A 27009-nucleotide genomic window follows, 5' to 3' on the forward strand; every position below is an offset into this window, starting at 1 on the left:
ACTCCTCTTTAGCATATTGACTGATGTGCTCTCTAATCCGTCCATGACATATTTGTCCAGGTAGGTGTGCTTACAACCTTAAATCAAACAACAGGTATTGGATTCTGAATTTCACAGCCTTTTGTTAACAAATACAATAGAATCAATATTAGTGGAACGAAATTCTACTCTGCAGAAATGTTAGAATAAATTCAATTTAAAACCATAAATTATTATGCATGCAGAATTTAAATGGCACTTGGCCTATGCACTCCACTGTGGGATTGTAAATTTAACCTCTGGCATTTGTTAACAAGTGGATCTTTCATAGAGCATAACTGTGGCTCCCAAAAGAGTGTACTAAAACTACTACTGACTGCTCTAGAATTAAAAATGGTCACAGTACATAAAACAGAGATTTATCAAAAAGTTGTCATGCTTTGAGCTATATGCTTCATTCCTGCTTAAGAAATCTTCCACCATTAATGTTCCCCCCCCCCCACTTTCACAGGTGTACAGGTCTTCAGTGAACAATGGAATCATAGAACTGTAGAGTTGAAAGGGACCCCGAGGGTGGGTCAACCCACCTGTCAATCACATGAAGTCATTATCACTCGACTTGACTGTCAAGTGCTTGGGAAGTGAGGCACAAGGGATGTTGCCAATTGTATGCTCAGCCCTTTAGAAAGTTCTCTTTTAAGTATGAAGATTAAATCCAATTAAACAGTGGTACCTTGGGTTACAGACTCTGCTAACCCAGAAATAGTACCTCGGGTTAAGAACTTTGCTTCAGGATGAGAACAGAAATTGTGCAGCAGTGGCGTGGCAGCAGCAGGAGGCCCCATTAGCTAAAGTAGTGCTTCAGGTTAAGAACAGTTTCAGGTTAAGAACGGACCTCCAGAATGAATTAAGTTCTTAACCCAAGGTACCACTGTATTAGGTTAGCTCTTTGTGTGAATGCAGTGCCAATGTATTTCCACTAAAGGTATCTTTTCAGGCTGCAGCCCAATTCTAGAACAAATGGAAAGGTGTCCTTCTAGGAAAAAGTCTACTTCCTGAAAAGCTGGAAAGACACTGACAAAGTATGAAGTCTTCACTACAAACATTACTGAGGTGGACAAAACAGATGTCTGACTCATAAGGCAGCTACCTACGTTCCTAAAAAAAGCCTGAAGTCCATTTTTGCATGACATATACTGAAACATGTGTGCCCAAACAGTCCTCCCCAGAAAGCATTAGGAGAAGCAATACTGCATTCACATGTATGCATTTTGCAGACATACACTCACACCCCAGAGATCACAATACCCACAGACCTATAGGGCAGGTAGCAAGTGGTCAGCCATGGCTTCAGGACAATTTAGCTTGTATAACAAGGAATATTATAACAGTGGCTACAATAACTAAGAAATGGCCTTTTAAAAAGCTCATTACAGTAATGTCAAAAGAGGAAGGGAAGAGGTAAGAACCAAGATTCATGACATTGTGTTCCAGTTTTTCAGAGTGTGCTCCAGTTCAGCCTCTTTAAAACTCCCCTTTCAACATCTTTGGTTGACCTCTGCTGTATACTTACAATCACAGACACACTAATCCCCTATTGCCCCGTGCAATGTCCAAGTTATTAACTTCAGTATATCAGGAAAAAAACAGTGAGCAACACTACAGATATATTATCTGCTGTATATGTGTCTTCTCAACAAGCACATGTAGCAAAACACATTTTTTTCAAAGTACCATATTTTTCTCTCCATAAGATGCACTTTTTTCTTCCTATAATGTCTGTGCGTCTTATGGAGTGAATGTGTGGTCCCTGGAGCTGAATTGCCCAGGGGCGAAAAGCAGATCATGCTTTCCCCCCCCCCTTTTTTTTTTTAAAGAGGAAAATGGATGTTGAAACAAAGCCGCTGATTGGCAAGCGATCAGGAGGGAGATAAGGCTGCTGGTAAAGGAGGCTGCCAGGGGAGGGGGGAGGTAAAGACAGTGAACTTGCAAGGAGAGTAGACAGGAATACTAAAACAAGCAACGAAGAGAGAAATTAGAAGAAAAGGAGGAGCAAAAAACTGCTTCAGCTAAGGAAAAGACACTAAGGCAAACAAGAGGGAAGTGGGTGTTGAAAGGAAGCAGCTGATCAGCAAGCAATCAGAAGGGAGATAAGGGACGAGGCTGCCTGGGAGGGGGGAGGTAAAAGCCCATGGATCCTCAGTATTTTTGCATTGGATCACACCAAATTCACCATCAGATCACATAGCATGTCCATGGCTACAGCCTGCACCCAAAAAATCACACATCCACTGTTTCGTGGGGCTGCAATGGGACAAAAACATGGTTACAAAGCATGGATCCACATGGTTTCTCAGGATTTTGCATTGGGCTACCCCAAACTCACCGTCAATTCACATGTCTGTGGCCACAGCATGAACCACAAAAATCATACATCCACTGTTTTGTTCAGAATATTTTTTTCCTGTTTTTCTCCTCAAAAAACTAGGTGCGTCTTATGGTCAGGTGCGTCTTATGGCGCGAAAAACACAGTATATTAGGTAGGAGGCTGTATTTTCACATCTGTTTCCCTACTGGTCAACTGTACAGGGGGCCTCTCCAGTCACTGATGCTGACAACTGATGAACAAGTTGCACAAAAAACTAAATTCATTTTCTACTGCCAAAGCCCTTTTGGAGGATCAAGAAGACACAGCCAATATCTTCCCTCTCCAGGCCCATAGAGCTGCTTTGCTTATTACAACAAAGCAGGAATGAAAGTGGGAGACCAAGTCAAAACTTTAATACTGCAAATCTGTGTGTTTTTACTAGGAATGGGGGACAAATTTGATCTTATTTGCATTTCAGTGAGAAACTACCTAATTTGCACCCTTCGAACCAATACACCAGTGATGGCCAAACTTGGCCCTCCAGCTGTTTTGGGACTACAGTTCCCATCATCCCTGACCACTGGTCCTGTTAGCTAGGGCTTATGGGAGTTGTAGTCCCAAAACAGCTGGAGGGCCAAGTTTAGCCATCACTGCAATACACAAACTAAAACACACTGATCTTTTAAAATTGGAATTTTCCTGGATTTTGCAGAGCAGTTTTCCAGGCAAGTAATGTGCTCAAAAATGTAATGCTTTGCTAATACATGCATTTTATGCACACTTAAACCACAGTTCACATACAAAAATGCATTCTATTATGGAAATTGCTTTGCAGAAATTATATAAAGGCAAAATTGCATACAAAAATGTACACTATATATTCTATTGGGGAAATTTGCACTAAAATCCCAAGTTTTTATGAGGGGTTTTATTTTATTAAAAAAAAATCACAAACTGATTTGGAAATATGAAGAACTTAAGATTGTAAAATGAGAAACCAAAATTGACAGATTCACCTCATCCAAGTTAGCTTGAAGCTAATAATCAGAAGGTTTTTATGCACAGCAAAGCCAACACAGCTTAGAGAAACTTATACCAGCATTAAGCATCATTTGGAATTGTAAGAGTCATACAAACTTCTGCTTGGCACTAATATTTGGAAAAATAAATAAAAAGCCACCCACCACAAAGAAAGATCTATTCTAATGCTCTTCTGCTGGCTGCACATTTCCTGTTATTCATGGAATACTATATCCAATTTCCATTCTTAGAAAATTTGTGTCCAAAATTTATCAGTTGTCTGAAAGCTTCCAAGTCCCATTCCAAATAAAAAAAGCAAAATCCAGATTTGCACCACAGGGATTTTAGCAAAGAAAACATAAGCATTTCATCTATCACTTGGCTGTCATCTTGATATGTGCTTTGAGCACAGGGGAGGGAAGGAATTGAGAAAAAGGTATATGGGATAACTTGTGTTTTTATTAAAAAAGCGACACTACACATACACACACCCCAAAGCATCATAACACCAGATCAAGCTGAGAGAACCATTACTAATAAGCCTGATAGCATAACATTTTTAAACTATCACTGTCATAATTTTAGGGGGGGAGGCCACCAAGCCATAAAGAGTTAAGGGGTAGATGAAGGTGGGAAATTGAATGTTTAGAAATACAAATGAAGAAAGAGGGACATGTGGGGAATCAGTGGGGTATGAGGGAGTGGCAATGGTGTCCTCCTATGGGCAGTAGCACTGCCACTCACCAGGACACAGCACACGGAGGTTGGGGGAGTTCTAGTTTGATGGCTTCCCCACAAGTGTGCACATACCTGCAGGCCAACCACTGCTGCCAACCATAGCTCCCCTGGCCTTGCTGGGTAAATAGCAACAGTACCACCTGCCTCACAAACTTCTGCTGATGGAAACTGCCACTCCTTGATTTTCCTTAGCAGTAGCCAAGCCTTGCTTCTAGTGCAACGCTAGAATCAAAAATCAAACTCCTCTCGTTCTCACTATGAAACTTCCACAAGACTTATTTCAACCTTCCTGATGCTGAATCCAAGCTATGATGTTCCCTCATAGAGAAGTCTTTCAAGAGCGTCTCTGAGCCCTCCTGCCCTGGGCTGAGGTGAGAACCAGTTTCAGTTTTCCCAGTTCTTCCTTCTACTAGATGAACTTCCTCTCCACCTTAGAACTCTACTTTGCCTTACCTGTTTATTAGGCAGATCTTGCACCTTACACAAGCATGTAAAGCCAGAGCACAGACTCCTTATAATATAGGTGCACCATATGTTTAACTTCTGTTCTGCAATATTTCCCACCAGGGCTTTTATTCAGGGAGAACTCACATGAACTCAGTTCTGGCACCTCTCAGGTAGACACCATTGTCATTCTAAGAGAACAAGGGAGATGTTCATGGTGAGTTCTGACACCTCTTTTTCTAGAAAAACACCACTGCTTCCCACACACGACGTTACCAAATATAATGTTCAGATTCTTGAAAGTCAGTATCCCTTAGCCAAATTGGAAAATAAAACATGAAACACATGAAACACAATATCATCTCAGGAGTAATATGCTCTGATTTTTATAGCCTTCTAATCCAGTTCAATTTCTTACTTAAATAATTTCACCTTGCTTGGATTTGTGGAAAGCTTCCATGAGAATATCTACAGAGCAGTAAACGTTTGCCAGGCCATAACTTCCTTTTCACACTAAGAACTCACACTGACTACAATGAAAGATTAGCAACAAGAAAAAAAAGCAAAGCTTTAAAGCATTTGGCATTTAGGGATTTTATTTCATGAATCCTTTGAGTCTCTTTATCAGCACAATTGCTGTTCCAGGTGGTCAGGGGCAAATAAATTATACTTTCTTTACATTTCTGTTTGTTTCAGCCTAATTTTAAATTTACAAACTTGCAAATGGAAGACGTATGGGTTTCTCTGAAGCAGAGAGAAAATATGTGGGTATTACAGTTGGGACATTCATCAGGAGCACACATGTTTTCAGCAAAGGAATAGTTATTCGGGTGGATGGGGGAGGGCATTTTAAAAACAGTTGAGTCACAGAACACAAACCAAAGTAGTACTTTTTAAAGATACACATCTATTTCACCTCCCCCCCCCCATATGACTGAAGGTTTAAATATAGAAATGAGAGTATCTTCTCAATGGCAGATCCTTTTGTTCTATTGAGTAAATGTTGAAAAAAAGAACATTTGCAAGCCAGAAAATGTTAAAATAGCAAGACAAAAGTGAAGCTAGATTCAAACAGTTGATCTCATATGAAAAAAGCAAAGATGGGAACAGGGGACCAAGCAGGACATAATAAAATGGTTCCCCTTTCTTGCCCCTAAGAGTGTATGGCATGGACCTAACACTTTTCTAACGGATTTTACCTGGTACTGATCCAGAAGCACAAGTGAGAACAAAACCCATGGAAATTGAATTCCCCAAGTTCAATTACTGGGACATACTGAACAACTGGAAAATTTTATATCTCTGCAGATCCTTTTTAGAAGCAGAGTCATATTGTTACCATCAGATATTACTGTGGGCAGATATTATCATGCTAACGTAAGCATATGCTATTAATTATGCTATTTTATGAAAATTCAGTATTCTAGCCAAACATGTAAAAATGGGGCCAAGAACAAAGGACGGTACCTTCTACTGAGTCAGACAGTGGGTCCCATCCAGCTCAACATTGTCCACATTGACTGGTAGTGGCAGCTCCCCAATATGTTGTGTTAGGCAAGAGTCTTTCCAATCTCCACCTAGAGATGCTGGGGATTGAATATGGGATCTTTGGCATGAAAAGGATGTGCTCTGCCACTGAGCTTCCCCAAATATCTTCTGAATAATACAAATCAATAATTTCTACTGTAAATTGAAACACAACTCCAAGGTCCAGTTTATGTGCTCACTGGGCTAGCAGTTTGAGTCAAAAACATGGAGGAAAGGCACACTCATTTCCCATTCATACGGCATCACATGTTAAGGAAATGTTCCACCTCCAAGGCCCATGATCACCTCCACATAGAGCACACACTTCACATCATCACTACTGATCTGTTATAATTCAACTTACACACATCACTTCCCCTTAAAAGGTTACCATGCATATGGACCTTGGCCCAGAAGGCTCAGAAAAAGGTGCTATGTATGATTAAGTTAACTGGAGAATAAATCAGGCCTTGGACTTCAAATCTGACAAGCTCAATAGCATTCAGTACATCTCTCTCCAAGAGATATTCCCCGAGTCAATTTGTAAAGACTCAAATGCACATTTTTAATCACATAGGGAAGAAGAAGAAGAAGAGTTTGGATTTGATATCCCGCCTTTCACTCCCCTTCAGGAGTCTCAAAGCGGCTAACATTCTCCTTTCCCTTCCTCCCCCACAACAAACACTCTGTGAGGTGAGTGGGGCTGAGAGACTTCACAGAAGTGTGACTGGCCCAAGGTCACCCAGCAGCTGCATGTGGAGGAGCGGAGACACGAACCCGGTTTCCCAGATTACGTGACTACCGCTCTTAACCACTACACCACACTGGCTCTCCAAGGGAGAGGCAAATATGTGAAAAGAAATGTAGTGAATACTACACATACACCTCTCCAAATAGCTTCTGAGCATGAGCATGATCAACCATTCGCTGTGGATGAGAGTATTACTAATAGTGTTGATATGCCTTTAATCAACAAAATATGAAATACTGTAAGTACTTTTAATGATGGCATGAAAAATGCTGACATGAGCTAACAGAAAATTAATCAGACAATTCAGATGCCATGAGTTTTGCCTTGCGCCACAAGATCAAAAGGCTTCTGGAGAACAGCCATATGTGTATAGAAAATTGCTAACAACAGATCCCTGCTACATAAATTGTGGATATATGAATATTAGAATATTTCAAAAGGCAAAAATAGACAAGTCCAAACTAAAATTATTTAATGTTCAGCCAAATAGGGATCTCCAAAGACTCTGAATGCTAATGCTTCAACCAGCATTAAGAAACAAGTAACTGGGTTAATTCTGTCCATTACCAAGAACAAAGAAGGGGCATCCATTGATTTTATTTTCTTTAAAGTTCTTAAGAATGTAGCTAGTGTCTTTTCACTTGTATTGTATACAGCAAGTGGCATTTTTAGGTTGTGAGCGATAAAAGCTCAATGTAACACAGTTAAATCTTTTCTTACTACAAGGCAAAGATAAAATTACATGACATTGCCTTGAAAAGTCATGGCAAGGGGGAGTGGGGACTTGACAGCTCTTCCAGGCTCTATTTACTGTTCTTGCAGCATTCACAGTAACTGTGATCCATAATCAAACAAGGACACAGTATCATGTTATCCACAAGCTTGGTAGAATATAACTCAATGTGCAAATTGGGTACAACAGTGGAGCTCATGTAACTGCTGATGCACATAATGTTCTGCTTCAATGAGGTCATGAAGAAGGACTGGCCATGATCCTAAAATTTTCCAACCATGAGAATCATTTGTATTTGAAGAAGTAAGAAAGCAGGCATTAAACACATATACTTTTAAAAGGTCTGTGACTTTTAAATAAATAAAAATGGATTAATTGTTCCACATAGTAAACAACAATTAGGATGCCTTCTTATCAAATAAAGCAGTGTATCATGTAGCAATTTAAATATCAAGTGTGAAAATAGGTGCTAAACCGAAATCATGAGAGTAAATAAAGAAGCAAAAAGGTCAAAGAAGGTCTGACAACTTTATAGTCTTGACTTTGCCATGACAGATGTCCCAAACAAAACTAAGCTTCTTGTTCCAAGTGACACAAGTTTCATCCTGGTTTCTAATTAAGGTGTTAAACAGCTCTATATCCAACAAGCTGAAATTGTTCACCCATCAAAACTAAATACAAATGTTGTTTTTTTATTTTAAAAGAAATTGTGAAACTCAGAATTTAACACTTCACGAAGCTGCGTATATCTTTCAGTTTTATCTGAGATAATGATGGAAACAAACTAATTCACTTTCTGATTCTTCAGTATATGCTAACTGTATAGTTTTGTCTAAAATACTGATCTCGTATGTATAAGTTATGGCCTCAGTCCTGTATACCTGAAGGAGCGTCTCCACCCCCACTGTTCAGCCCGGACACTGAGGTCCAGCACCGAGGGCCTTCTGGTGGTTCCCTCACTGTGAGAAGTGAGGTTACAGGGAACCTTATTGGCAGTGGCGCCTGCCCTGTGGAATGCCTTCCCAGCAGATGTCAAGGAAATAAGCAACTAGACCTATCTTACTTTTAGAAGACATCTGAAGGCAGCCCTGTTTAGGGAAGTTTTTAATGTTTAACTCTGTATTGTGTTTTTAATATTCAGCTGGGAGCCACCCAGAATGGCTGGGGAAACCCAGCCAGATGGGCAGGGTATAAATAAATTTATTATTATTATTAGTGTTACAGATCTTGTTGTAACAGAAAAGATACAAGGATAACCTTGGCTAAGTACTTCACGCTCACCTTCACCTACCCTACAGGCTTGTGGGAGGATAAAATGGGGATAAACTCCCCTAAATTCCTTAATGGGGAGAGTAGGATACAAATGTTACACTACTATTTATCATTTTATATAAAGGTCTTCTTGTATTCTTTACAACATTTGCCACTTTGGTACCAGGCCAGGTTTAAGGTTCTTGTGCTAGTTTGAAAAACCCTAAACAACTTGAGCCTAAAGTACTTAAGGGCCGTGCTCCACCAGACCATCAAGATCTTCTGATGGGGCATTCTTGTTTTGTTTTTTTAAAATGATATTTATTAGGAATTTAAAGTTACATAAGAAAAAAAGAAAAAGGAAAAGCAAGAAAAAAGAGATTAAACAATACAAATCAATAAAAAGAGAATAAAAAGTACAAAGCATAGAGCAAGAGAATAAATTTAAAAACAAATCCAATATTCCCATATCCTTATCTTCATTAACTTGTTTCATCGACCTCCTCACACCTCCCTTTTTGTATTCTAATTATTAATTATCTCAGCAAATCCTTTCCACCTTTCACTGTATTCTGTCCTTTAGTTGTCTTAATTTATTTTAGCCTTATCTTACCATTAAAAAAAACACACCTTAGAACTTAAAAACTTATTTATACATAACTCCTTATAACATTTCTACTAAAGCCTAATAGTTTCATTCCAAGATTTTTCTAACAGTCATTAATTTTGCAATATTTCTCTAAATGAATTTTTAAACTTTCTGCCAATCTTCATCCACCGTCTCTTCTTCCTGGTCTCGGGTTCTGTCAGTCCTTTCTGTCTGTTCCATCTAGTCCATCAACCTGGTGATCTTATGTCCGAGGCTCTTAACTCTTTTCCATGTCCCTTCTGCAGATCTTCTTCATAATTGTACCTGCACTTTACTTTGTCTTCTGCTGGTCTTGTACTTAATTTCCTTCCTTTGTCTCTGAGGAGTAGATCTCGGGGGAACCACCTAAGAATGTCTTTATCCCTTCTCGACCGGTCAGCCCGTTCTCCATGGTTAGCACTAAAATCCAAAAAATATTCCAAAGCATACTTCAATGTCCCTCCAAAGTTGAGGGCCTTGACCACTCCAATCTCCTCCTGGCCCAAAACCAAATCCCAAAAGTCAGGACATCCCTGCATAGGAGGATATGACCAACTTGCCATCTCCAGTCCCGACAGGACTCCGTCTCTCCAAATCTGACTCACTCCAGATTCAGTCATCAGAAATGACAGCTTATGTTCCTGCAAGGCCGCATCTCTCTCAACTTGTATTACTTGAAGTTCAACAACAACCTCCTCCTTTGTCTTCTCCGCAGCTTGCCCTGTCAGGGCAAATTCCTGGGTCAGTTCTTGAGCAGGTTCTATATCAGTGTTCACTGTTTGACCGAAGTTATCAATTGCAGTAGTCATCAAATCCATCTTCGCATGAAGCTGCTCCAACAAAGCAGACACTAAGGCTTCCTGTGTCAACATTCTTGTCCAAGGTCAATGTCTGTTTCTCACGATCCTTAATCTCTACAGCTGTAGAGTTCCTCAGGTCCACTCCATAACAGTTCAAAAGCTCCCTCTAGAGGAAACAATTTCTATTTGTATCCATCCTTTTACAAGCAGATCCAGCAACAAAATTGCTTTCGTTTTTCAAATCTTTATTCCTTTTTAGTGCAAAAGGAAACATTGGAGTCAATATGTTTCCCTTATTTGACTATCTGTCAACATACGTTATTATTCACAGTCAATGAACTTTCCCAAAACGTCTATCTTTGACAGCCCGTTCCCAGGTTCAAGACGATAGAAATTTATCTTTCTTTACTCCCTCTCCTGCAGGCTTGAACAATTTAAGATTTCCCCCCTCTTCTCCTGCTTCCAAGGGGTTTTTTGTAATTTTAACCGATGGAAATTTAGTCCTTTACAGATAACTTTCCAGACTTTAGCTTGCGATGCCTTTGCTTCAAACTATTTACAAAAGCGGAAGGCGGACTTCCTGTTTAGACCTTCCCGCTCCGGTGCCAAATTACGAAGTTTAATAATCCAATTTTCCGTTCTGCTCACGGGCACTTGTTTAGAGTCCAATTGTCCACAGGAAAAAAGTCAGCGCTCTCCGACAACAGCAATGCGGCTTCACACCGTGAAAAGAGCAATCAATTCGAAGCACCGCGCCGCTCACCGCACGTCGCTCCGGATCCCCGTAGTCAGGTTTCCCCGCGAGTAGGGGAGGCGCAAAAGGTGCCAGCCAAATCCCAGGTCCACAGGCTTCTCCCGCCTGTGGTTTTTGATGGGTCTCCGCCTCGCCGTGGCAGTCAGACCCTGATTTTCACGGAGCGGATTCCTCCAGATCAGAGGAAATCCGCCATTGCCGGTGGCGCTAACCCGGAAGTCCCCTGATGGGGCATTCTTGGTGGTCCTCCTGAAGTTCAGCCTGCCTTTAGAAAAGTCCAATATTCAGGATTGGTTTCAGATAATAGCACTGGGTGATTAAGTGTTTCCCCCTGGCAACTGCACCACAAGATGCCTCTATTTAACATCTACATGAGGCCATTGAGAGCACTCATTAGATTTGGGGTGAGGTGTGATTAGTACGCCACTGATACCCGGCTCTATTTCTTTGAATCAGCAGAGACTGTGCAAGCCCTGGACTGGAGCCTGGACTTAGTTGTGGGCTGGATGAGGGCCAATAAATCGACATTCAATCCTGGCAAGCTGGAGGTGCTGAGGGTGGGCTACTCCTGAGTCCAGGCAATTGGTCAACTGCCTGCTTTGGATAAGGTTGTATTCTCCCTGAAGGAGCAGGTTTATAAACCGGATGTGCTCTTAGATCCATCTCTGTTACTCTAGGCCCAGGTAACCTCAATAGCTAGAATTGCCTTTTACCAACACATCTAAAATATTTATTGCAGTTGGTATCTGTCCTGGATCTGAATTGATTTTATGTATGTTTTGATGTTTTAAACTGTTTTTATATTTACCGTTCTTGCAATTGTTTTTATATGCAATTGTATTTAACTGTTTTTATATATGTAACAGTTTTATATGTCATTTTTATTGCAAATAACTTCAAGAAACCTCATGGTAAGCAATTCATAAACAAAATAAGCAACAACAATAGCCAATTTGTCCTGAGAATCCCATCTGTACAGAAGCAATGACCGCAAGTACCAAAAGTTTACAACCAATGCTTACACAGGAGGATGCTCAGAGTAGATAAATTATATGATCCCACATAAAGCTTAGGTCTTTACTGTTGCTAAGGATGAAACATTACAAGGAATAAAACTTTATGTTCAGGTTACACGGTGTTGTGCTATGTGGGGATGTGGTACTAGTTCATAACATTTCTTCATCTTTTTGATGTTAAATTCACATCTCTATAGCAAATTTTACAAGTGGCGGTATTTAAAAAATACTAATTTTCAAATCTTTAAAAAGATATTAATAACTTTAGTTAGAGAATGTCCAGCAACCACAGCGATATTATTCAATTACCCGATGCCATTGTCATGTAAATATACTTAACCAAAATAAGGATACCAGAAAATGTAAACAAACTTGAAGTTTACTCCAACACCACCAAAGGGGAGGAAATGTCCACCTCCCATTTAGTTGCCAGCTGTAATTTAAGAAATACTTAGCAAATCTGTAATTTCCTCGCAGATAGCTAAAAATGGATGGATATTTGTTTTCAGAGGCTTAAATAGTAGGTGTCAGCTGTCCATCTTGTGCAAGTTTTCAAGCAACAACTTCTGACCCTGCCTAGATTTTTTCTCAGCAAATGCTTTTAATGAACTTTACATCCGTAACTGCCACCCAGTGAGTGAATAATGAGAGTTACAGATATCAGACAGCAGTATAGTCCAGAACCAAACAAATATTAACAACCGTTAAGCGGACAGCTCCCTTCCTGCTGAGCACAGCCAAACTCCAAATCAGCACTTTTGCCACCCAAGAACAAAAATATCTAGCTCACAGAGAAGCACTGGATCAAGACCCATCTTTTAAGGGGAGAAGTGATGGGTATGTGTCTCTTAAGACACTGAGCCCATACAGATGGCAACAACCCTGCAGAGAGCACTGTCTCATTCCAGAGTAGTTGGTCATCTATATCATCTTCCCAAGAGGGAAAAATATAGTACTTTGCCACATATGAAATGCAGGTCTATGGAAAAGCACGTGGTGAAATGATCATCTGTATGGTCTTATTCATCCATCAAGTCCTGTAAAATCAGTATTTGCATTGATGACTAACCTTAATGAACAGTGAGTAGCTTGACACTTGTGTAAAAGGTTTTATATTGCCCCTTGTATCTTTACTTCTTGGGAGGAGGAAGTCAAGCCAAAACTGAGACCAGAAGCTCTTCTAATGAGATGCTTTTGCAATGAAACAAAACTTAGATTTAACTGTAAATGTCAACCCCCTGAATACACAAAACCAGTAACCCGGTCAAAACAAGTCATTCAAGAAACAGAAGTTCAAGAGAGTCTCTCTTTGGGGAGCTGATAAGAAAGGCTGTCCACTCATTCTCCCCCTCCAACATTAGGACCAAACCAACTGAAATTCAGATGATCCATGATCTGGAATCCCAACGTTTTTCCCCTTAAAAGCAGCTGTGAGGGTTTCCAAGTTGATTATGACCCAATTATGAAGGAAGGGGATTTAATCCTGTAAATATACAGCTTCCCTGTTCAAGATATTTCCTTTCCCTCTTCCACCCCTCAGCAAAGCTGCAGTTTGCCCTGTAGGAGTAAATATAAGGATAGAGAGGCAAGCAAAAGAGTATATATTTTCCAGGTAATGACTGGAAAAGAGACAAACATGGTAAAGGCTCCAAAATAAATTCTGCATTTGCTTTGACTTGTTTTTCTCAGACAAAAAAGAAAGAAAGGACTAAAATAGTGAACCTGTGGGCTAGTTTGAAATTTCAAGAGAATTATATACCAAATGATGAACGGAGCCTGGTGTGGCTTTTTCAAACCAGAAATGTCTTCTTCATTTACATCGCAGGACCAAATCAGAAATGGTTAAATGCATTTTTGTGTTTGACACAAAATATTTTTTAAATGCAGATAGCATCAGCGCTGGGGCTCATAATTATCAGGATTGCAGCAAGCATGTGCTCTTTCCTCCCCTAGTGCACTGCTGAGAAGCCATTGATCCTCCACTGATAATATTTTCAGTAAAAGTGAAAACAAGGCTTCTGGATAAAGGCCCTGTCAAGTAGGGTTGTTATTGGTTTTTGCTAGTCAAAGTTTAGTGTCCTTCATCTAAACTGTGCTATAACATCTTCCACCACCTACTAAATCACTGAGCAACAGGACTCTAGGATTAGTTACACATTACAAATTAATACAGCTTTAGGTCCAAATGGCACACAATGAGAGTTCTTAATGTCAAATAAAATTGTCTATCTTGTAACACAAATATGCAACTCACCACTAAAAGTCAGCCTTCTAACCAAATGACTAGAAGGTAGATATTGTAACAGGGATCTGTCAAGGCACATTAGTTGAAAGCATTATTCAGTGCTAGAACTGTTAATCATATAGAAGAACAAGCACTGCTGATAGGAGGAGTCAGAAAGGCTTCTGCAAGCAGAAATCCTGCTTCACCAATCCTTTGCAGGACTGGGTTTCTTCTAGATCAGTAAGTGATTAAAGATCATGATGTGAAGGGTAGGAGTAAAACAACAATTTTCACAATTTAAACAAAAAAGTAGTGAGGTCCCCTACCTGTACTTGGAATAAGTGTTCTATTTCATGTATTTATAAGTAGGTTTGAATCAAAGGTAGCAAAGTTGGTGGACAGCACCAAAATATTCAATATGGTTTTTAAAAATGGAAAAATGGAAAAATCAAGTAACTCCAAAGGATTTCTCCAATCTGGGCTCAACAGGCAACAATATGCTGAAAAGAAGTTCATTGTTAAGTAAATATAAAGGTATAGCCATGGCAGGGGATGGGGTTCTAATTTCACCTATAAACTAATGAGGTCTGAAATTATAGTAATAATCAGAAAAGATATCAAGGTGAAATTTTCAATAAAAATATCAACCAAGTATAGTAATGGTGAAAAGGACATGTTAAAAATTATCAAGTATTTAAATTAAGTCTTTTGGTATTATAAAACCTTTATACAAATGTATAGGACAACTGTATGTAAAATACAGTTCTTGCTCAACTCAGCCTCAAAAAAAGCTTATTTGTAGAGCTGGAAAAGGTGTAGAAAAATATCTAAAACTTTCATGAAGTTCCAGATTATAAGGAAAAGCTAAGGTATTAGGACTTCTTTATTTAGGTAAAAGGCAACTGGGACATAATATGACTTTATGAAATAATTCATCATTAAGAGAAATTTCTCTCTCATAATACTAGAATTTTGGTCCACTGGATGAAATCAAATAACAATATTATCCATGTTTCCTCAAAAGTGAGACTCAGTGTTCAGTGTGGCTTGTTTCATGAATCTGAGGAAGTGGGCTGTAGTTCAAGAATGCTTGTGCCATAATGAAGTTGTTAGTCCCTTGCAACAAAAACTAGTCTAATATGGCTACCCCTCTGAAGACAGTCTTCAAAGTTATACATCATACTTCTCCTGTGATATGAAAATGTTTGACGAACAAAACAAAATATTTCAATGTTTTCCCAAATTTCCACTTTTTCTCTAGGGGCGAAACACACACACACACACACACATACCGCTTTTACATGGCTTCAAAATTTCTGCAAGTTTTACATCTGTAAGTCCTAGAGCCATTGATTTCATACCTTTTCTCCAATCCCAATTACGGAGAGCAAGACATACAAAGGTTACGGAAAACTGTGCGACTAGAGACATGGGAATGCTGTTTAAAAGTTTTACGCAGTAAATCTGTTACTTACTTTGAAATAGACTTGACTGTTAATTTGTCTACTGTCTCAAAGCACTGTCTGTCTTTAAATCTGTTTGATCAACTCTGCTTCGGCACTGATTGAACTACTGTTACATGGCACTTAATCAACTGCTTTATAGATGGCAAAGATTTACAGCTGATTAGCCTGCATAGTTCAGTTGCTTTTGCTAAAAGTTCTAGGAAAGGGTTGTTTTTGTGCCCAAATTGCTCAAAAGAATGGAAAAGGGGCTTGGTTAGAATCTGCAGTGTGAATATCCCAGATTCTCAACACAGTGCTCACTGAAGCAGATAAAGCCACATTAAAGGAGCATTTACTGCTTCAAAATGCCAGCCTTAATAAGTATCTTTTTGTGTGTGCTTTTTTAAAAAGCCTTGGTACACCACTTTCCCCCACATCCCTTTATTGAGCAGACACGCATATACTATAGCTGGAGATGTAAAACTAAGCCTCAAACGTTTCATTAGGAAAAAGCTATGAGGTTTACATTACTAGTCCTCAACAGTGGCACAATTCAGAAGTTAGCGATGATTCTGTGTCCTTTGGAGCGAGGGGAAAGCAGTACTCAGCAATGAATACTTTATCCTTGGCAAGTTAAGTTCAACAATTCAGTTACAGACCAAGAATACAGTGATCAAAACAGGGACAAATAATTCAGTAGAAGAGAGAAGCAAGACACCCAGTGGTTTCCTCTGCAAAATATAATCTTAGTGGAAATTTGTATCAGTGAGTAAATGCAGGGTGTCACTAAACATGAAACGCAAATCCTTCTTACTGAGAAATGGCTCCTTCTCTCCTCAATGGTTACAGAAACTGCAAGTATAAAGGGAATTACATACAACTAGCTCAATTCTGACAGACAGACACATCGTAATGTTAGAACACCCTATCCTTCAATACATCTGAAGCAAGTTCCTGTGTATTTACTGCAAGAAAGTACACTTGAAAGCATAGATTGCATCTGCATTTAACAAGGCGTTTTTAATGCAAAAGAAAATAACGTCTGAAACATAAAGAGCATTTAGAACTGGAAAAGAACAGCTTTTAAAGGGTAGTTTAAAGCAGCTGTTTTTCAGCATGGCCAGCTATTGTCTTTTGATAGATAGGCACAAGGCAGAAGGGCTTGAAACTGTTAAGCAAACAAGTGTTCTAATCACATCAACAGGAAACATGCTTCCACTTTTGAAGTCAGCCACCCATTGAAGGGGCTTGATGGTAACTTCTTTGTTAGCAATTGTTTCCAAAGTGGAGAGATTCTTTAAGAAAAATGCAGGAATCTTAATACTTATTGATATGGACAGGATTCTAAACGCTGGCTACTTGTACAAAAGGAATTCTGTAATGTGTTTTGTCAAAGGTAAGGCAGGAATGGGAAACTTCTTCAGCTCCAGATGCTGATAGACCATTGCTCCCATCATTCTAGACTAGGGCAATGATGGAGTGTGTTTCCATGGTGCCTGGGGCGGGGCAAGGCACATAGGATGAACAGACTCCACCACACCCACCCAGCCCTCGCCACTGCCAGAGGGACACTAACCTGATTCATCGCTGCCTCTTGGTCTCCCTCCTCTCCAGCCTCTGCTTCTAGACTGCTCTATGCCACAGACTCTTCCTGCTCACTAAACCATGTTGCCTTTTCAGCTTCCAGCACCTCCTCCTCACCATCTGCTTCCTCTTCTCCCTCTGATCATTCATTGTCATCATACCACCAATCTCCTGGCTCTGAGCCTTCTTGGGGGTTCCTCAACTGGGGCCTCCCTCCACTCCCCTGCATCCAGCCAATCCATGACACTTGGTAGCAACAGTTGAATGAGTCAACTACTGTGTGCATTTGGCCATTTTGTTAGTAGGAATATGCACAGGATCTATATCATTTGCTGCATTATAAATCCAGCTCTGCTACTTTGTAATTTATAAGCACCCCAAAACATTTTAACTATTACAGATAAGAAATCCCTATATAGCAAATTTCATGAGCAGTGACCAGTGAAGATAGGCTTGTAGAATGCTGTTTTCCTTTATGCAGGGGTGCCCAAACTTTTTTCAAAGAGGGCCAGATTTAATGAAGTGAACATGCGTCAGAGCTGACCAAAGTTGTTGAGCTTTTTTTTAGGATTTTACACCAGGGCATTGCTGTGATGCAATTTTGTTTCCTGCTTGGCAGGGGGTTGGACTCGATGGCCCTTGTGGTCTCTTCCAACTCTATGATTCTATGATTCTATATACTGCCACAGGGGCCAGATTAAATTGATTGACCGACTGACTGACGGGCCAGATTAGGCCCCTGAAATAGATTTTGGACGTGCCTGATTTAAGGTCATCACATGTATGGGAAAGGTAAGCAACATGCTTTCTTAGGTATATTTTTAAAGCTAAAACACATTCTAAGCAAATATACCCCAAGATAGTCGAAGTAAAATGTGCCCCAATTTCAAATATCATCCATATTACCATAATTTTCATACATATTTTGTGAATATGCCACATTTTAAAATAAATCAGCATTTTTATTTTTATTAAGATACACCAGTAGAGGAAGCCATTCTCTTTCTTCTCTGTTGGTATAAAGCCTGATTTCAAAAATAACTTATCCTACTCACTCACAAGTAATACTTAAAACCATTGCTCTACTATAAAGTTACAACCTTGCATGTTTTTTTAAAAAAAATTAGAGCTGGGATGCAATTTTATAAACCATACAACAGTAACTCAGCATACTTTCCAAAAGAAAGGGCTGCTCGTAGAATTATATTTGTATTTTTTGTAATGAAATGTTCCCATTAGTCCTCAAATGCACACTAATATGTTTGATAGACGTCTCCCAGCATGAAAACATAGAACACTTACCGTAAGAATGACAGTACCATGGGGCAGGGCAAATCACAACATGATTTCAGGCTGAGTTTGATGCTGGAGGCACAAATGAAAACTGTGCACTTTTATTTCAGCGGACTTTGACAGATGGAAGGGTGCAGCAAATCTCTAATTGTTTAGATCATTAACTCATCTTTCCACCTGCATTCTCTCTGGGAAGAACCCAGTTGGAAGCCTGAAGAACAGCTCACAGCAGCATTTTGGAGTGTGAGCTATTCTACAAATAAATTGGTTTTTTCCCCTGAAACATGATGTTTATCTGGCTGCTGCGTTTGTATCCTTAGTTAGCTTTTCTTTCACAAAATCCTCTCTGTTCTGAAGACTACAGATGGCCTTTTGGCCTTGCCATTGGGTCAATCAATCAATGACTATTGTCAATGTATTGTCGGCACAGAGAAGAAAAAAGAAAAGAATACCAGATTGAGATTCATGGTGCGTCATGATGTATCACCACTTATTTCCAGCCCTTGTAAATGCCACTGAATAGGCATCCCTAAATTATGCTCTCTGGTCACTTAGTTTTCAACTGTGCTCAAACTGCAGTACTAGAATTCAAATGTGTAGAATTATCAGTGTTCAAAAATTACCTCAAAGTAGAATTTCCTTTCTCATAAAACGCTTGCACGCTTAATTATGTTTGAAGTAATTCATCCGATCAGAAACATATCATCAGTGTTTATTCACTATAATGGCCTGTTTCACACAGTAGGGTGGCCTTCTTGCAGTAGCCTGTTGCCTTCACAGAAGTCATTCATTCATATGATCAACTTAATATATGAGCTGGAAGTTTACAGTTCTCAGCTACTTCTGTCTCCTATGCACATTTCAAAGTGCCAGAGAAAGTTCTTGCAGCTGCAATTCTAAACTATAGGCTCATAAATTACATTGCTGAAAGGAATGAGCAACCCTTGCTAGTGCTAAAATAAGTAAGTTAGCCCACTATGAACCAGCCCTTAGTAGTAATGAATACTATTTAATAACAATTAATTAGCAGTATTTAAAAGCAGTTGGGGTCCTTCCCATCCATGTTGTTACACTGATTACAAATTACAACAGCATGAAATTATATTAAGTTTATATATAACCAGCTTATTGTGCTGAGGAAGAAGTGATTTCTTCTGCTGACATATAGGGGGCTTTGGGGGATCCAAATGTGCTTGTGTACAGAAGCCTGTAGACAACCATGCAGCACAAAGGTATCTTATTAGAAACTGACAAACAGGGGTGCACACTTAGGCGTATTAATGGAGTGGACAGAATCAGCACAACTTGACACTTGTCAGGCAATGGATAATTAAGGAGGGATGATGGTTATGCAGATCTTTGAAGGTGATGACAAGAAGATTAAATCAACTGCGGTACATAATTGTGAATGAATGGCCGGATTCAAGAAAGAAGAAAAATCAAAGACAAGACTCAATGGAACAAAGTTTAGATTTAATTAACTCTTTTTCAGTTGATGTTTCATTCGACAAGATACAGATATCCTTGAGAACATTCAGCAGCCTATCATATTCCACAAACAATCCAACAGCAACAACTTCAGGGTTCTGATATTTGCTGTTAATGGAGAAATTTGGGAAACCTGAAATAGTAGACCATGCTTCTATAGAAGTTAAATTCTGGCCCTTTTCCCCCCCTAGGCATTGTCAACTGCCTTAACTAAGACTTGCCAAGAGTCTGGAACCAATATAACAGAAGGAAAAAGGGAGCTTCAATGCACATTATATATTTATTTCCTAAAATTTATACACTGTTTGATTGCGAAAAACCTCAAAGCAGTTTACAAAAAATAGCAGAATAGCATAGCCTCACATGGACCATAGCATGAGTCAGTCACCACTTTTCTCCTCCAATGCAGAATCTGAATAAATAAATATCTTAGAACCAAAATTCATGTTGAAGTCGAGTTTAATGAATAGATTTCCATGAACATTTGCTTCCTACTCTCGTCTGTGTCTTCTACCATGCTGCCCCTCTCTACAGCTATTGCCTCCTTATCCTTTCTTGGCCAATAAATTATACTAAAACTGGACTTCCCCGTGGCAAGCAAACTCAGCAATACCACGTGAACCTACTTGTGGCATTAAGAACTGTGATACTGCAAATCTTCAGATTCTCAAATTAGGCACCAGAAACACATTCCAAGTCCGAGATGCACAACATTATGGAGGACAACCCCACCATACATTGTTCTATTTGTTTCAGCCACAAATCACTCACCACATAACAACTTCCTTTGGCAACAGCTCTATGGCTATGTTGTTTAAGGTGTACTGTTCACCCCACCCCTAGCAATGGTTCCTTTCCAGGACAGAGTTGGCGTGTATAGGCACCTTGATAAAATGTCCTATTCCGTGATTAACCATGGAACATGTGTGCCACAAGAGCTAGCAATTGCCAGACACCAGCATTCTTGTTATTTCCTAACTAGATACCAACCCATATACAGTGGTGCCTCGCAAGAAGAAAAGAATCCGTTCTGTGATTCTCTTCGTCTAGCGGTTTTTTCGTCTTGCGAAGCAAGCCCATTGACGGGTTAGCGGATTAGCGCTATTAGCGCTATTAGTGGCTTTTAGCGGCTTATCTGCTGATAAGCGGCTTAGCGGCTTAGAAAAGGGGGGGAGGAAAAAAAACCAGCTGGAACTCACAAGACATTGTCGTCTTGCGAAGCAAGCCCATAGGAAATTCGTTTTGCGAAGCACCTCCAAAACGGAAAACTCTTTCGTCTAGCGAGTTTTCCGACTTGCGAGGCATTCGTCTTGCGGGGCACCACTGTACATAGATATATAGCACAGAAGAGGGTAAAGGGCTAAAGCTCTCCTACACACACCCCATACACAAACAAGTAACAATTCTGATTGGGCTTTCAGTACTGGTTATTTCTGAATGAAAAATAATGAATTCAGGGGCAATGAATATTCTTAACATTTAATGTAGTCTGCCCCTCACATTTGAACCAATTTTGTGGCAACCTAAAGAGAGAAAGTTGTGTGTGTGTGTGTGTGTGTGTGTGTGTCAGAGAGAGGGACAGAAAGATAGAGGGGGTGGAGTGAGAGAAAACATTCAGAACAGAACAATATTGAAGAATAAATGAATGTATGAAATTGTTTTCATTGTTTCATTACAGTTTTGTTTTCAGGTAGCTTACTTTGGGTCATAACAACCTATTCATGTCAACATTAATTACCAGCAGCAATCATGAGACAGTGACAGACTTTGTTGCCCTTCGTTGGTTTTTATGAAGTTTAGTAGTCCTAATTTAAAGAGTCGCTTGTGAACATCACATGGGAAATAGCTTGATGGATGTTCCTTATTTCACAGCACAACTGCATCACTCAATCAATGGAGGAGACACCAGGGTTAAACATTATTTCTTAAAAGAAATCCTGTATCTGTACAGAAATTCTATAAAGGACATGACAACTAATCCCTAACTAAACTAAGTAATTGTGAAATTTGGAGGATTACCTCCCTAACTGACCCTTTATGTGGAGGACTCCCACCAACATCCATCTTACATGAGGCCTATAACTGCTTCCTTAATCCCCTAATTTCTGCTGCTACCAGCCATTTCTGGTAATATCTTATTCCCCAAATGACACATAAACAGTAGCAGGCGTAAGACAGATAAACAAGACGGCTTACTTTAAAGGTTAAGCAAATATATTATTTATTCAATCAATACTAGTAGCAGACAGCTTGGTGAGGAAGTGGTGCTCACCTGAGCTCCAGTCAGTCATGTCACTGCTGCTCACTAGGTGGTGGAAGGAACAAGGTCAGTGCAATACAAGTGCAACAGCAGGAGCAACAGAACAGCGCAGTGGAAATGGACTGTGTAGCCAATCCACTGATCCCACGAGTGCATTTGCACCGCACCAACCTTGCCCCTCCTCCTCCTCTATCTCCCTATAAGCAGCAGCAAAATCTTCCAGAAGACAGGTGAGCACAGTCATGCCACCCAGCTGTCCACTGCTGTAATGTATTTACAGGATAATATGATTTAGCAGGTTAGATAGAATTGCGATACTTGCATTCTTGCTTGTATAGTAGCTATTCTGTTAAACCAGTTCCTCTTCTAATCAAAACAAATAGCCCTTCTCCCAACTTCTCCTCCAGTTAGCACTCATAGAAGTCTCAACTGAAGTCTTCCTGCTGGTCAGGAACTCACAAAGAAAACATCACAGAAAAGGTATTTCAGTTGCACGCACAGACACACACACCAGCTTGTGAGAGATTCATTGTTGTTGAGAAATCCATGTACCTTTTTGTTTCAAATGGAATGTCTCAATTCATAAAACACGGCAGTTCTTCACTGAATATCACTCCTTACAGCACCTCAGAGCTTCTGAGATTTTGGTCCCTACTTAATATAAATTCTACAGAATGTCAACTACGTATTAAATATAGATCTCAGCATACTGCAGTGCATGTCCTTGTACCATTATGAAATCATGGAAATTTTGGCTAAATACTGTTTTACCTACCATTTTTCTACAACACTGGTTTAATAGTTTAGAAGGTAAAATTCTAAAGCAGGGAGTAGACGCACTCGGCATTGTATGGGAATGAAAAGAGCAGTCAGTGGCTAAGCCCTGTGGTTCCACTCTGACCCTCTAAAGCTGAATAATAATTGTTGCTTCTCTCCAGGCAACTTAGCAAGATGGTTTTCCAGTAGAATCAAATAGTTATTAGCTCACTTGCACTCTAATCTTTCAAGGGTCAAAGAGTCAACACACATACACAAAGACAACAGTAAGACTAGCTGAAAGCACCAAAGAAATTAAATTAAAGAATAGCATAAAATATATAATCTCAGGGAAAAGCACTTCTCCCTTCTTTAACAAGAATTGCTTGTAGAATAAATATTAAGTACATTTTAGGTCATGTAAAATTAACTGGCACAATCCAGCTCTAATAAAGCAACTGTAAAACCCCACGGGGTGGTATCCAACTACTAAGTCATACTCAGAATAAGCTCAGTGACTTGGTTTGCACGTTGTCTTACCGTTCAGCACAACGTTCTGAAGCAGCTTTGCTTCTCCCTGGCCTTTTGAGCTCCATACAGCAGCTAAGTCATGGTGTGGTGTGGTGTGGTGTGGTGTCCAAGCCTAGGCTATTTCCTCCTTAACCATCATTTGTAATTGGGTTCAGATGTTACACCAAGCAAAACATTGCCCAAAGGGGCTGCTATCTCCTCCTCACGAGGCCAGCCTTTTTGCACTAAGCCATAGTTTGGGCTTAGTATGAAATGTGAGCTATTGAGCTCTGTTATATTAATGGGTCTACTCTGAGTATAACTAACACTGACTATTGCCCATTAATTACAAACAGAACAGAGCCAAGATGTTTAACTGAAGTAAATGGAACAGGGAAGCAGTTGCATCACAAGGTGGGGGCGAGGGGGTGATTCACCTCGAGTACCACGTCTGGGAGGGTGACAAGAAGGCACCCCATGGGGTGCTTGCCCTGCCGCCCCAGCTGCATGTGAAAGATCCTCTGTTCGCGACTGTAGCCGCGAGCAGACGTTCCCACCACCGGCCGAGCGGCACAGGCGGCAAACAGCTACGTACAACGCATGTGCAGTGTCGGATGCATGTGCTATACGTAGTGATGCCACACATGCACTGTACATAGGGGTTTGCCACTGGCACCGCTGGAGCACCATACAGACCATGGTGGGATCCCTCTTCCCTGACTCGCCGTAAGCGGCTCCTGCTTTGCTGCTTTACAGTGAGCCAGGGAGGGGTGGATGGGAACCACAGCTCCCAATCCCTCCCTCTGGGCTTGCTGAGCAGCAAAGCAGGAGCCGCTTACGGCGAGCCATGGCCCCCCCCCAGCCTCCCTCCCTCCCTGGCTCGCCGTAAGTGGCTCCCACTTAGCCACTTTACAGCAAGCCAGGGAGGGAGGGAGGGAAGAGGACGAATGGACGGGAGTCATGGCTCCCGAGAGGACAAGCTGCACAGCTTTGCCAGTGCCCCGGCAAAGCGGGATAGCTCCCCACTTCCTCCAATGGCTTAGGTTACTTTAGAGTTGTGGGGGTGGGGCGCAGAGGCGTAGGAAAGAGAACAGACATTCTGCACCCACCCAAGACTTCCAAGCCTACCCTGAGCTGTCGATGGGGGGGAGGGGGTGACAAAAAAAAAATTCGCACCAGGTACCACATGGGCTTGCTATGCCACTGCAGGGAAGTTCTTACAGGGCAGGATAGAAGAAGAAGAAGAAGAAGAAGAAGAAGAAGAAGAAGAAGAAGAAGAAGAAGAAGAAGAAGAAGAAGAAGCAGCAGCAGCAGCAGCAGCTACCACAAAGTTTTAATATACAGCAAGTGATTACATACATATATTCATTGTTAACAAGATTTTAAGAGTTTTGTTGTTTGCGAAGAATATGGAAATAAATGCATTGTAGTGCTTAGGACAAAATGAAATGTATAGCAATCCATAAACAATAAAGTACAATGAAGGATAACATTTTTGTACTGTATCTTTGAGAGAGAGAGAGAGAGAGAGAGAGAGAGAGAGAGGGAGGAAGTTTCATACCTTTGAACACTGTTTGTGATTCTGGCACCAGACTAAGGAACCATTATTCTGGGGGAGAGAGAGAAAAGTAGAAGTATTAGTGACATATCTCAAGCTAGGCCAATATTTCCTGTGCATTCCCACAGTACCTCTTTCCCACTCTGAAAACAAAACAAGAATTTGTTTCCATTTCTGGTTAGGTTGGTGACTTTCTAAGAATTTTTTGTGATGCCAACTTCCGTTGCTGACTTGACCAACAAGGTGATAACAAGGGTGCTCAGTCGCAAGCTTATTCCCCACATTTAAGCCACTTGTGAAGAACATCCTGGAGAATTGAACCCCCTGCTCAGTCAAGGGTGAGGAATGATGACTCCTTTCCCACTCCATCATGGTTGTGTGTCTAATTAGGTTCCCCCCCCCCCTTATTAAACATTAGTCCCTGCCCACAAAGTAACTTGGGACTATATCCAAGGTGCAGAGGGTGGTCCCAAGTTGGCCCAGGGCAGTTCATCTTGACTGGGGTCTGCAGACTGGAACCAGAGAGTAGACTGGCAGAGTTGTGTGAAGTCCTAATAATTAGTATATAGCTTTTATTTTATTTATTTTAAAAAATTATATATACAATTCTGGACATATACCTCACAGCAGATGTAAAATAACATTGGATGGAGCACTAGCAGGCAAAATCCATATGTTCATCCACCCAGTTCCTTTGATCTTTTTATCTTCTTTTTTGAAGCGTAACTGATAAGAGACAGGGTGCTGTAGCTCTTGACATTGTGTGCACTATCCCTAGCACATGTGGTGCTTTGGAAAGGTGCTTCTTGAGTCATTACCATGCCTCAGACTAGTCAGGATGGTCAAATAAATACCTTCCCAAATACATTAAAGGTGGAGATTCTTCCTCCCAAAATATTTAGAAACATAAACATTTCCGCCTCCCCTGATCTTATCCTCATTATCACATTACATCTTCAGCTCTTAAAACCATGTCATCTTAAAATCTAATGCTCTTTGGTTAGCAGCAACTACCCATAAAGTTATGTTAAATATACTAAAGCACACATATAAATAAATGTGAAACATAAGACTCATGCAAACGCTTGTGAATGGACAGGAACAGAAGACATAAAAGTTTAGGAGGATGTCATAAATAACATACAGTTAACAGAAGTACTTTAGCAGTCCCCGTGCCAGCCAAGAATTTATTATTTCCTTTTCCAAAACCTAGCCAGTAGTAATGTTAAACTAATATCTCATGGACTGCTTTCAATCCTTTATTCTCCCTATAAAGGAATGACAGAAGAGAACAATGATTGCAGCTGCAGATTAGTAGCAACTAGCTGCATAGTTTTACAGCTCGGTGGCCTCTTTTCACTAAATCAGATGAAGCACTCCTGCTTTTGGAATATGTTGGTCACCTGGAACATTCTACCACGATAAATATCCAAATGCAGAGGCTGCTTCTTCTTGCCTTGAAAGCTGCCACACTAGAGGCTTCAAACACAATTTCAAAACGCAAACAAAATATGTAGCAAAGTCATCTGCTTATAAATTGCTAAACTAAAATGCTACAGTGGGCCCACAACTGGCATTCCCTTTACATATGTGAATGCAAACTTGTGCAGGGAGAAAATAAATAAATAAATGGAGAGCAGGGGAAACTTGCCATTCCCTGTTCTCTATTTACTTGTTTTTCTTCCACCTGCACATCCAGGTTTTCCTTGCTTGCCATGCTCTCGGAGGGTCCCAGGGCCCTCCTACAAACTTCCCAGAACCCAATAAGTAGGACTACACCTCTCAGGGAAGTGGTTCCAGGGGTTCTTGACATGATTTTGCCTTTGTACATGGACCTTTGGAGTCAAACCCTTGTGTAAGTGGCGGACCTGCTAACTGTGTG

At 40.4% G+C, this 27009-nt stretch overlaps 1 protein-coding gene across 1 annotated transcript in view; it reads right to left on the reverse strand.

The window, feature by feature from the left end:
- The window catches only part of ANOS1 (anosmin 1), a 101043-nt gene that overhangs the window by 56456 nt on the left and 17578 nt on the right, over positions 1–27009 (reverse strand). Inside the window, exon 2 of the mRNA XM_081197046.1 lies at positions 25131–25178. Coding sequence (XP_081053172.1) covers positions 25131–25178 — 48 coding nt within the window. The remainder of the gene's footprint in view (positions 1–25130; positions 25179–27009) is intronic.

The sequence above is a fragment of the Podarcis bocagei genome, assembly GCF_964188305.1.
Source record: "Podarcis bocagei genome assembly, chromosome: 6".
In the NCBI taxonomy this organism is placed as follows: domain Eukaryota; kingdom Metazoa; phylum Chordata; class Lepidosauria; order Squamata; family Lacertidae; genus Podarcis; species Podarcis bocagei.